Below are 13,109 nucleotides of genomic sequence, written 5' to 3'. Positions count from 1 at the left end.
CCGGGACACAGGCAGAGACAAAGTCATCATGGTAATAATAATTATGCCTGCACATATCTGGTGCTTTGCAATTTTGAAAGTTCCTTCATGTAAATTCCAGAGGATGCTAAGGAGAGGAAGCAACACGTAGCACAGGGGCAGAAAGTGGAGGCAGAGCAAGGTCCTAGATAGAAATACTAGTAATCTCAGTGGTTTAGGGAAAACCATGTTTGATCAGAACAAAACTGGTCAAAGGGGGCAAAGCAGGAAGGAAGATATAAACATTTCTAAAGTGTGAAGGCAAAAATAAAGTTTTAATTTGAAATAAAATGGAGAGTCAATGCTCAATGCAGTTAATTACAAAACTTAGTTTTCTTGATGCACCCCCATCAAATGCTCTATCAATTAATCAAAGTATATCCAGCAAAGTATGGACCAAATCAAGTGAAGATGCTGAAACTGAAACATTCTTTCAAGACCTAGAGCAGAGTGTAGACATCACTGGAAGTGAATATGGGGATTTTGAGGAGCCCAGGAAAGGAGTTTTGCTTGAAACAATGAGACTTAAGGGTGTGAGCAGGCCCTGGGAGACCTGTTGGATGTGTGTGGGACTCAGGTTCCATCCTGCAGAGTGGCAGGCAGGACCAGAGTAGGAAGGAGTGTGCATGCCATCTGCCGTAACTATGACCTGGACGCCTGGCCTGGAGAACCAGTGGAGGTGACGTAGAGTGAAAGAGTGGGAAGTAACCTGTTTTGTCGCTGCTGCCTCAACTCCTCTAAAGTAGAGAAGAAACATACATTAAATCACTAAGCAAAAGGCCTATTCTATAGGATGCACCAAGAATTTCACCAACCTCTTATCTGCATCAGCTGTTTACTTTGGTTGAGGAAGGACACCAAAGGATAAGGGTGGATGACTCCTAGGGCTAAAGGCACCGCTGATACAGTGAGAAAGAGTTAGTTCTCAGTCAGCCTCTAGGTTTTGAAGCTGCCTGATGTTTCAGCCCTGTCCACTCTCCTCCACTGAACACACATACACGCACATGCATACATGCATCATACATGCACAGTACTCCTTTCCCTTCTTGAGAACTAGAAATGTGCCTAATGACCAAGAAATAGATGAGAAATAGAGTTCAGAGGAAGAATTGTCCAGGAAAAACCAGAAAACTTCTCTCTACCTTCACAGAGTATAAGAAGAGATATTAACACGGAGATAGTTTCAGAAAAGAACAATTAGCTAAAAGTTACTGAGGAGAAAATGAGAGATGTAGGAGGTTAAGGAAAAAGCCAATAAATACACATAATTTCGCTCTTTGAACAACAGCTAAGACAAAAAAACCAACAACAATATAATAAAATGAAAGACTCGTTAAATAAATGAGGACCTAATTCTGAAGACGGAGGGGGCATATTAAGTTCTGAGAAGAAGTGCAGGGGCTGATACAGAAAGGCCAACCCTGGGACACGGTAGTAGTGAAGTGAATGAGCTTCAAGACCAAAGAAAGAACCCAGTGAGCAGCAGCTTCTCCCCTCCCACGGCAAAGTCACGTGTGTGGGGAACAAATTACCGGATCCAAGGAACACACACTGTCAGAACACAAAGAAGCAAAGGCTATACACTTCCGAGGAAGGAGAATTATGACCACGGAAACTGTTCACATATAAAGTCAAAGGATGATAGTCCAAAATATGCAAAGACTCAAGAGTAGGGCTCTTACAGAAGCAACTACATATGATGAATCTGGCCAACCAAGAGATAAATCAGGGCTTCCCTGGTGGCGCAGTGGTTGAGAGTCCGCCTGCCGATGCAGGGGACGCGGGTTCGTGCCCTGGTCCGGGAAGATCCCACATGCCGCGGAGCGGCTGGGCCCGTGAGCCATGGCCGCTGAGCCTGCGCGTCCGGAGCCTGTGTTCCGCAACGGGAGAGGCCACAACAGTGAGAGGCCCGCGTAACGGGGGAAAAAAAAAAAAAAAAAGAAAGAAATCAAAATAAGAGTTTTGGAATGGGAAAGTCACAGTTCAAAAGGATTGGCTACACACTGAATCATTTAAATACAAACCAAGGTAAACAACTCAAGGAACATTAGTTCTAGAATATTCCAAAATAAAATGTACGTGTTATAAGGAATTACATAGCAAAAAAGGAAAGGAAGAAAGGATAGGAAGTAGCTAGAAATGTAAATGTACTAAACTTGCTAATCTTTTTTAAAGTAGAGAATTAATGATGATTTTATGTAAATGATAAATTAAAAATATGAGTTGTATGATAAAGAAATTCAGTTTTTAGTTTCATCCAACAAGACAAAGTTGCAAAGCAACATTACGATCTAACATGTGTAAAAACTTACACATGTAGAAAACACCTGGAATGGTATACACCAAACTGTTACTAGGTGGGGTGGTCTGGGGTGAAGAAAACAGCAGACTCTTAACTTTACATATGTCTGTACTGTTTGATTTCTTTTTTGAATAAGTATGTCTTACTTTCACAATACAAGAGAAAATAAACAAATAAAAGTCACTAATGGTGGCAGCATCACAACTCGTGGATTTTAAATCTTTATTTCCTGAGTTGTTTCATTAACTAATGGAGAGACAACAGGGGCATATTTGATCTAGGGGCTTCTTCAAGCCTGGCTTTCTACCTGTGTGGAGTATAGAACACAGGCACCAATATTCACGGCGCTGTGAGTATATGAATAAAATATAAAAAGTCATATGAAGAAGAGTCTTTTTCTGGTCTGACATTTCAGAGTTGACCTTTCTTTGAATTTTTTTCTTTTTTAAAAAGAGAATAATGCATAAGCTTTTCAAAAAATTGTGTAAAGAAACACATACACATATAGATGTAGGTATATACGCACATAGAAACTGACAGAATAAGAAAAGATACTGAGAAAATATTCACAAATGCTTAATGAAAGTAAAGATACCTTCCCTAAGTGAAATTCTGTATTAAACAGAAAAAATTTTATTCAGCTTCTTGTTGATTTGGTATAAAATATGGTTATGACTTTTGTCTGCCCAGTTCCTATTAAAGGATAGAACTATTTATCTATATTTCATGTAAAACAATAAGGAAAGCTACATAACTCTAAGGAATTAAAATCATAATCAAAATAAATTAGGCATTAGTTCTCCAGTTGATTTCTTGAACTCTAGAAGCTACTTAAAAGCAGTAGTTATGACGAGATAGACATTTCTTCAACATTGTTTGGTTATCAGCACATGATTTCAAGTCATCAGTTCTTGAGTTCTTGAAGGAGCCCAAGTCTTGTCTTTACTTTATTGAGAAATTGCAATTAGAATTTATGTAAGTTTCGATGTGAAATGGGGATTTACCATCGGCTTGTTTGTAAAGGTATCATAAACTGAGGAGGCTCATGGAGCATGGATACCAAGGGGATGTTTAGATTAAATAATTTTAAGCACAGATCAAAATCCTTCAGTATCGTTGACTAAAAAGGCAGAAAAGGGAAAAAACGTCTTCCAAGGACAAGACTAAGTCTAGGGTCTGGCTAACACTGTGTTTATCTTCCTGATCTTCCCCGTGGATTTAAACAGAACCACACAACACACGGCATTTGATGGTGAAAAGCAGGCGGTCACCGAAGGCCTCCATCGCTCCAGGCAGGGTAGTGAGTAGAGCAGGAACCTAGGCACCTCAGCAAATCTGCCTGTTCAGACTCAACACCATTGAATAGCATTTCTGCTTCCAAAGTGTGGACTTGTCTAAAACTATAGCTAATGTGACAGCCGAGAATGGTAAAGGTCCAGGGCTGTATCACACAGAAACTCATTAAACACTAAAGCAACCGCCTCACGTCCCTTGAGCTTCTCAGCAAGCTTTAACCACAGGGACTCTGGAGGCTATTTGGAAACTGTGATTATGAAAAAAGAGACATTTCTTCGACATTTTTTTGGCCACCAGCACATGGTTTAGCTTGGCTATATTGCTGCTCCAGCCACATACATTCTGCAGCTATCGCCAGGGAAGTCATACATCTCAGAAGCCTCATTAACACATTTTATACTGCCGTAAGCATTTCATACCCGAGGCTCAAAATCACCAAGCCATTTCAGTGAGCATTTCGCTTTTGCTGGATTGAAAAGATGCTGTTGTTAAATGTTTAAAGACTTAAGTGACACATTCAGCCTGAATGTGTTAGCCTCTTTTGTTCGCTAATTACCTTTCAACATAGATGTTCTTTCCTGTCCCAAGGGAGTAGAGGCTGCACAGTATATGGTAGCATGAAATCTGCACGTCACCCACTGAAAAGACCAAACAAGAGCTGTCATTCCTGTTCATCAATCCCAGTGGCCCACCTCCTGCACACAGAAAGGGTCTGCAAACAGAAAACACGTGGTGGCATCACCTAAGAGCCAAAGAGCTCTCTTTCTCTCTTTTTAACAAATATAGCCCCTCTCTACTCAAATGCCAGTTGCTGAACTGGGAGAGGAAACACCAACAGAAAAACACCCTCCATTGAGCTATCCCAATTCCTTTGTAGGACTCCTGATACAGATCACATTGCTTCTCGGGGAAAGGAATCATTTGACCAATGAGTCCTTCCATATGGGTAATTTTTTCCCCCTCCAACAGAGGGAGACGCTGTAATCAAATTTTATCCAGAGCACTATCTCCTTCTTTTGAAAGGAAGAGTGCAAGAAATCAAAGAAGTTTGAATGAGCTTTTTATTCCTTTCTTAGGGAGATATGTACAATGTCCCTACCTCTGCAGAGACAGAGCAAAATTCCTCATGTCCACCTGTTCCAAGTTCTCTGATGTTTTTCAAAAGGTAATTCAACTGTATCATGATTTTGCCGTGTTTCCCAAGGGAACGGCATGTTTCGCTTAGGAACTTAATGGGCAGGCTATGTGCCTCTATTAATGTATGGAACTCACGATAAGACTGGAACCAATTTAACATAAAGAGAACTAATTTAATTTTTAATTTTTCAACAAGGAAGTGCATTGTGTCCATGACACAGAATAGTGAGTTTCAATGTTCTCCTACCTGTCCCCCTAACCCCATGGAAATAACTGATTTTCCCTGTCGAAGGCTACGGAAGACACAGCCTCAGCTACTGACAACTGGTTAAACTAATTAAATCTTGTGCCACCATTTAAAGTGTGAAACTGAAGCTTGGTGGCAGTGTAAGAGGGCTGGACATGGTACCAAATGCAAACGAAAAGAAAACCAACCAACTACAGTCTTCTTCTGGAGGCTTAGACAATGAAATGTTAGCAGCTTCTCTTTGCTCCTGGTATCCAATGAATACATTAAAGCTTCTTTACAGGAAAATTGGTGGTCTGGGAGCAACCTATATCTCTTGCTGGATTTCTCAGATAACCTATTCAAATTAAGTGAGAACACAATGGCTGAGAGCTAAACCAGTGGGTGGAAAAATGCGGTCCTGAAAAACAGTGGGAAAAGATGAAATATCATATACTCAAATTTGGGCATTTCTTCCCCTCCAAGAGTCTATTACTTCATTTTTAAATCTAAGAAGGAAAAAGTGTGGAAGAGTTATCTCTACTCTGTCCTCAAGGTCAGCCTAAGGGAGTGAGCCACACACTTCCTACTGATCCGTGGCCTGATGCACATGGATCCATGACGGACAGCAGGCTGACTCACAGAGTAAATCCACCCCGAACTGATGCTGAGCCATGTGCTCAAAGATGGACTTCAGGATGGGCAGCAGGGCCACCGTGGTGTAGTTTATATTCTGAGAGACGCCTTTAATCTGCGTTCTGGAATGGGTAAACTTGCCGAGCTTCAGGTTTTCTGAAGTCTTCTCTAAGTCTTCGGCTGCATTTTCAAAGAATGCTCGTAACCCGGCCTTCACCAGCTCTGAGCCTGACTTCATGACTGTCCTGTAAGCAAACAGTGTTCAAAACCAGAAGCGTAATCTGAATCTTTGGCCAACCCCCTTCTTGAGACTGGTGGCTTGCAGTGCAACCCGGGCAGACATTTGACACCCCACTCACCTGGAAGACGCCCAGTCGGGAGAAATGGAGAGAGTGGTTATTAGCATCCAAAAAGAAACTGGGATCCACAAGCCCAAAGGGCGGGGGGCGGGGCCAGCAACTGGAAGGCATGCTTGATTTCAGGGAATGACTGCTCAACTCTTAGGAAATGGCAGGACGACTTAGAAAGAAACTGATATTGGTCACCTGCTATCTATATAATATTGCGGCTGGCTACATTCTTCTGCAAATATCTAATTAAAAGGAGGGCGAGGGGAGCTTTTCTTGCAGCTCCACATGGGCTCAGCAACTTTCATAAGGAAATATTAGCTCTCCTATTATATTTCTAATAATATTAGAAATATTAGCTCTCCTGTGATGTAGGACCTCTTAGAGAGAGAGAACAGAGAATTAAATCAACTGAAGCTTAGATTTCTGTCAGTTTTCAGGGATGTTCTAGCTTGGAGAAGGGGAGTGGAGAAGAGCCAGCCCCTTTTAAAACAGATAGCTTAATCAGACCACCGAAAAAAACATGTGGGAATGGAGATTAGCTATGGGTACCTGGGGCTTTCCTTTAAAACTATTTTATGAAACTTAGAACTGGAACAAAGCCTACAAGTCATCTGTTCTTTTCCATATTTCTACATCTTATTCACAAGATTATGACAGGCTTGCTATAAGGACAGATGCTTTTTATCTACAGCATTTTCATGATAATCATCCAGCCAATCAGAAAAATAAAAACAAGGAAAGAAAGTCAGTGAGGCTTGCTGTAAGTATTTATGAACCATCCTCCTCAGGTTTTCTCAGGAATCACTACGGAAAAAAAATGCAGGTCGGTATGTTTAAGAAAGAGGACTCTCTCTTAAGGCATTTTGCATGCTTTTGGGAATAAAGATTCCTCGTCCCAGTTGCATCCCTGGGATGCTTTGGTCTGGGCGTGAAAATGTTGTGCCGTCGTAATATCTCCACAACATGTTTGTTTCTCTCCGACACTTGAAAATCCCCTTTAACTACCCTTAACTTTAAAAAAAAAAAAAAAAACATTCTTAGTTTGTAGAGGATTTTCATCATCTGGCCACTCTTTTAGGTTGGTGCCTCTCTTCTGCGTTGGGTTTTGGGATGTGTGTTCTCTTCTCAACTTTGACAAGGGCCCTGCTTAATGAGTGTGTTAAAGAAAACTCCCTGTCAGTTATTTGCACTGCTTCTCTTTTTTATCTCATCAAATAATTTATGTTTATACTACCAGAATATATATACACAGACACACACACACACATACACATATATGTATGTATGTGAAAGAAAAGGAAGACTTCCTTTCTTGTTCAGCCATCTTTCCCATCAGACCCTCAGGTCATGGGCTCGAGTCTATCTTTGTCTTTGATCTTCTGGTAATCACATCCCCTCCTTGGCCATTTTGAATTCAGAGTGCTATGGGTCCCCTCTCCCAGGATTCTTATGGCATTGCCACCCATCACGCAGTTCTTCCTTTTTCTTTTTTTGTGGAGAATTAGATACGAAGTGGTACTTTGCCACGTTACATATTTTATCTTCTGAAAGATGAACTTCTCAGTAAGAGAAGACAAGAATTGATCAAATGCTCAGCTTTCGGTACCTGCCATGACGGTGGCTCTCCGTCATATGAGCTGAGAAACAGAGTGTGCTAATGTCATGGTGGGATCCACCTTTTCCCCATCTTCCATTTTCTCCCCAGCTCCCACATAATGGTGACACATCTCCTCTTCAGTACAATAATAAGCAAGGAGAGAGGATCAGAGAGGGAGTCCTGAGAAACTACTGGAAAATTCTGGGCACACTTACCTTGTGTCAAGTGTCTGAGCTAAGATGTGAAGACAGCTCACCATTGTAGTAGAATCGTTCCCTAAAATCAAAAGTATCACCTGTGACTCCCCAAAGCATTCAGCCTGTCATTTAAACACAATCTTCTCAATGAGCATAAACAGCCCAGCCTTATTAACCACCAACACACCAAGTGCCAGGCCTCCGTTCGGGGACAAAGCATTTATCTCTGGCCTGACGCATCGCTTTATGATGGAAGTTAGAGGCAGGGCTTAAAGCATTCAATGGCGTGGAAAATCTGAGCTGTTCAAGGGGGGAGAGAGGGGTTTATCATACTTCAGACCAACTTTCTATGGCCAATTTAGGTGACACCTCAGTCCTAAGGCTCAGCTTGTCTGCAGGAGCCACAGATGAAGGCAAAACACAAGTTCAGGATAATTACAGAGGGTGAAGCCTTTAGCAATACTTCTCTTACCAAAGAGGGAAATCCTATGTCGAACAAGAGCAGCGAGTTTGCAGAACAGGCTGAAGCAGAAAACAATGAAAGTCAGAAAGGGACAGAGATTCAAGGAAGACTCATTTGTACCCCACCCCTTGGCCCCTGTGCAGTAAAACAAAGTGCCTAGTACAGCACTCCAGGAAGATGCACTGTGTTCCCCTCAAAGAATCCTCTGGACCACACTAGGACAACACGTGGTTCCCACTGTCTTGCTGGAGAATCACGAGAGGTACCTTGCAGGCAGAAAACAATCCTTCTGCAGCAAGTACCATGTTTTGCAATGAGCCACCTGTTGCAAACCACCTCTCGCTACAGCGTACTATATGTTGAAAGGTTCATCTGTAGAACATTCATGGATAAACGAGGATTCTGGAAGGAAGCATGATTTTTCCATTACTGCAGTGGATTGCAAGCCCTTTTTGTAGCCTTCACTCGGGGGAACAGGGTGTGAGGCCTTAGTTGGAGGTGTGCAAGATGGTGGGATTGGAAGAAAGTTAAAGGTTCAGGTGTGGGCAATACTGTGCTGAACCAGAAACATTTCAAGGAATGGCTTTTCTCTGACATCTCCATTAGCCTATAGGTCTGACTGGGTTGCTGTCTTATCGGTGTCTTTGAAGCTAGGAAATCCCATCTGCTACGCTTTTGTGTTTTTTGACCCTATTCCATGCTTTCACCCGTACTGTCTACCATGGAACCCCTAGGAGTCCAGTTGTGTCTCACTGTTTAACTTTCCACAGTGTCTAATAGAGGGCTTTGTGCAGTTAGCAAAGAGCCCACGGATGTTTCCGAGCACACTCCTGATAGCCCCTGTCTAGGGGCACTATGGCCATCATTTGACCTGTGTTGCTGAAGTTCTTGGGAGGAGATTCCTCAGAACGCTGACATTACTTGACATTGGCACAGCTAGGTAAGAACTTAGCAATCCCTTCAGAAAGCAGTCCTTCCTGGTGGAACAGAAAGAGGGGAAGTAAAATAAAATCACCTGGTACAGGCCATGGGATGCCAAGGTGAGACCTAGCTGAAGTCCTTCCCAAGATCTTCTTTAGAAGTCATGGGCGTCTTGCCCCACACAGGGCAAAAACCTTTAGGGGACAGCTCAGATAGAGAAGAAATCCATCCAAGTGTTGGTGGGGATGAAAACTTGTTCACCTCTAAATGGTTTTCAGTGAATACCCTGAGCCCTTCTGGGCTGTCTACTGGACACCACAGCCAAAGTCTCTGCTTAGTCATTTGTTTTTGCAGTGGAAATAAGTTGGAAACACTGGCCTAGAGCTTAAGAGAGCTCAGAGTAAGTTAACAGAAATTTGGCAGCCAAGCGAGTGTGAAATTAAAGATGAACTGCTGCTTCTTTTCTCTTCCCCGGATGTTTGTTTTTTTTTTTCAGAGTTAGGTATCTGATGGAAACTCATGGAGTTGGCGGAGATCCTGGAGGAATATGAGTTTCTGTGGCTCTGCCAGGACTAGCTGGGCTGTGGTGGTGAAGCGACCTCATCCCGCTCTGTGTTCTAGCTTTCTCGTCTGTAGTCAGCGACTAATCACGTGACCCTTTTAGTCTGCGGAATTAGGGGCTGATAAACTCAGTTATTTCTGGCAAAATGCTTCAAAATGAACCCACTCTGTATAAATACAAAATAACATTTTTCTAACTAAAGCAGATCCTTGGGTTGTTTGATCCTAACGTAAACGTGGCTCCCCTTGCTGTCAGAAGTGCTTTCTCAGGTATGTCAAGGCCGGGGTCTGAAATTTCCAAAGGCCCTTTTTTGTTGCCTGTGGGACCCACGATTCAAGCAGAAGCACTGCCCTTCACCCAGAGTTATGAGGAGCCAGAGTCCCCAGGCGCCTCTCTCTCATCTCAGAATTTGAAGAGATCCTGGGGGAGAGATTCCGGAAAGCACTGGTAAACTGCATCAGATGCAGAAGAGGTGGGGTATGGGTGAAGGCTGGGAACAAAAGGGGTCTGGAAATGTGAGCACGTTCAGTGCCGATATGGCCACTTCTAGGGGAGGGCGGCGGGCACACTGATGGATCTGAGAGCTATTTGCAAGGCCGATCAGCGAGCTCCAGCTTGTATTCCAGCTGTGACAAATGGTGCCCGGCTGAACAAATGTTACATTTCCATGAATTAATACCCTAAGAAAAACAGATGAAGAGAACAGACACACCTGCCCTCTGTTGGCTTATCTGAGTATCTCACTTGGCTCTTCATTTCCTTAACTTCTTACAAAAAACACCGGTGTGTCATGAAGATATCTAGGAAATCTTGGGTCAGTAAGTGATTCTACGTGTATCTCATTTTGACATCATGCGCTCCTCCCTGCTTAACAAATATTAATGTCAGAAGTAGTTACAGTGTAGAGAAAATGGCACTCGATCTGGATAGAGAGGGCTCTGCTTTCATTCTTGCCCTCACTTACTACCTGGGTCACTTTAGGCACTGGAGTGAACCTGCCCAAACCTCAGTTTCCTCATCTGCAAAATGGAGATCATAACACACAGGTGGTTCCTGGAATTTAAAGCACTGTGGTGTTTCACAGTGATAGTTCCACAGGTGGGCAATAACCTGTGCATAGCAAAAATCGAGCTCACTGCGGAGCCATGCTGTGCTTGCTAAATGTTAGCTAAATCCTAAGGTTGAATATCCTCCCAAAGATGGTCATATTCAATGGCTGGGCCCTTACAAAATATAAAGTACACTGTTCACCATCAGTGGATGCCAGGGAAAGGGCTGACAGACTGCCTTTACTGCAGTCCTTAACTCTTTGCCATTTAGAAGTCTAATCCATCCCTTGTCATTCGTAAATCAAGTACAGAGCCCCTGAGGCATAGTGGTACCCACTTGTAGCCTGATCATGAAGCACCTGCTTTGTTCTCAGCTCTGCTGAGCCATCCACGTGTCATGCCTAGTGGAATAAGAAGGGAAGCTGGCGCTTTTGATGAAAATTTGTTTCCTGTTAGGAATTTAGATTGAATTATGTCACTCTAGATTTCAAATCTCAGATCATCCACACCAAGACTTGGAAGATCTGATTCCTTAAAAAAAATTTCAGCTTAAAAAGCCTGAGAAGAATGAGAATGAAAACAGTATTAATCCGTTTCTTCTCAACGTTGTGTGTTTGCTTTTCCCAAGCTTCAGAATTACCTTCTCCTTTTTCTAAACGTTATTTCAGGATAGAAGCTGACCTGAGTATATAAGTTTCCCCCAAGCCCTACTGATACCCCCAAACAGTGCACCTCTCTCGGTTGTCAAAATAATATACAGGTAAGTGTGAATAAAGTCACTTTCAAAACCAAGATGATAACCAAAACCTCTTGAGCTACCAATCATCAGGCCACAGTTCATTTCTCCAAAAGATTCACCACCGAAGCCCCAGGAGTCTGGGGTTTTACATAAATCACGTGAGCACCGCGACCTTCTCTTCTGTAGACTCACCTGGCCACCATTTCTTTCTCCTTATGAGAGGCATACCCGCTGCTGCTAAGGGGCTTCAGAGGGGACGAGAGGAAGTAGAGGCGGTGATTGGTAAAGTACTGGTCAACCAGTGGGAGAAGAACCTGAAAGATCCACCAGAGATGAACTTCTAGGAGGCTGGCCAAAGCCCTTCCTCTGGTTCCTTTGAAAAAGTTCATCCTTAATGAGCAAAAAGACTCTGAACACAAAAAGATTCTGGTCCTGGAATTTCTAGGAAACTCTACCCCGTGAATCCCAGTTTCCAAAACATTTTTTTTCTTCTTTGCCTGTAACCAGAGGCCTTAGAAATATGTGAAGGGATAGGGCAGGACACTGACTAAGGGCCCAAAGAAATGCACATCCTGAATCAACATTTTCAGGGGCGTCCTGTAGGACATCTGCACTCAGATGTGGCTTCTTGGGCATGGCACCCAACAGAATATTTAAGGCATGGCCCAGCACTATTGGACTTGACCATCCTGTCTCTGCTTCTCAGAGCATGGCTACCCCAAAGTCTCACTTGTATTTAGTCCTCTGAGTAGGGTTATGTGGCTGAGACAGCTCACTGGCACCCAAATTCGTTCTTCCCTTCTTTCTCTTAGCAGTAGAAATCCCCGTGTTTTATCTGGGCATGGGGTCACCCAGTTAAAGCACGCATTACACACCTCCCTTGCAGCTAGCTGAGGCTGAAATGAGTAAGTTCTAGCCACTTAATAAAACAACTTTTATTAAACTTTAGAACTTTAATAAAACAACAGCTTGCCCTCCGCTATCCTTCCCCCCTTTCTCACAGATGTGGTACAAGTGAGTCTGGACCACTGTCAGGGACCACATCTTAGGAGATGAGAGAGCATCAAGAGAGGAAGAACCCGAGTCCCTGGGTGATGGCGTAGAGCACAGCAGGCTGCTTACCTCCTCGGACCACCCACCTGCCTCAGGACCTTTCCACAACAGAGAAACACACGTCCATCTCATCAAAGTCATTATTGGAGTTTTGGATATCTTTGTTGGATCTGCTTAACTTGTACCCTAAATTGTACAGATCCCAAGAAGAAGGTAATCCGGTTAAATGCAGAGAGTCACTTACTTTGGCAAAGAACTTGATCTCCTGGTCATGGGGAGACTTTTCAGTTTTCCCACTGCTGACAATGGTTTCTACAAAGACAAAAGTGACACAAAGTTGGCCAGAGCTAAAGAAAACAAAAACAAAAGGAGTCACAGCATTAAAGAAACAAAGCAGCTTTTCGTCATGAAAAGGCCATTTGATTTTATAAAATATCTAATATTTTACAAAGTACTTTATAATTGTGAGGGTTGGTTATTTCTTGTGTCAATTGTCTAGGGTTTCACTACTCTTTACTGATAAGAAGGCAGCTTCAGAGAGGCTGAGTCATATGCTCACAGGC

General features: G+C 42.9%; 1 protein-coding gene across 1 annotated transcript in view; it reads right to left on the bottom strand.

Moving 5' to 3' along the window:
- Positions 1 to 13,109, bottom strand: part of RYR3 (ryanodine receptor 3) — a 399,907-nt gene that overhangs the window by 80,112 nt on the left and 306,686 nt on the right. Inside the window, exons 68-73 of the mRNA XM_032621721.1 lie at positions 12,791 to 12,858; positions 11,686 to 11,807; positions 8,232 to 8,281; positions 7,778 to 7,838; positions 5,622 to 5,860; positions 4,173 to 4,254 (exon numbers count right to left, since the gene is read on the bottom strand). Of these exons, the coding sequence (XP_032477612.1) occupies positions 4,173 to 4,254; positions 5,622 to 5,860; positions 7,778 to 7,838; positions 8,232 to 8,281; positions 11,686 to 11,807; positions 12,791 to 12,858 (622 nt within the window). The remainder of the gene's footprint in view (positions 1 to 4,172; positions 4,255 to 5,621; positions 5,861 to 7,777; positions 7,839 to 8,231; positions 8,282 to 11,685; positions 11,808 to 12,790; positions 12,859 to 13,109) is intronic.

The sequence above is a fragment of the Phocoena sinus genome, chromosome 2 (genome assembly GCF_008692025.1).
Source record: "Phocoena sinus isolate mPhoSin1 chromosome 2, mPhoSin1.pri, whole genome shotgun sequence".
In the NCBI taxonomy this organism is placed as follows: Eukaryota; Metazoa; Chordata; class Mammalia; order Artiodactyla; family Phocoenidae; genus Phocoena; species Phocoena sinus.
Note: the sequence above shows the minus strand (reverse complement) of the source record. Positions and strands in the feature narration are given on the sequence as shown.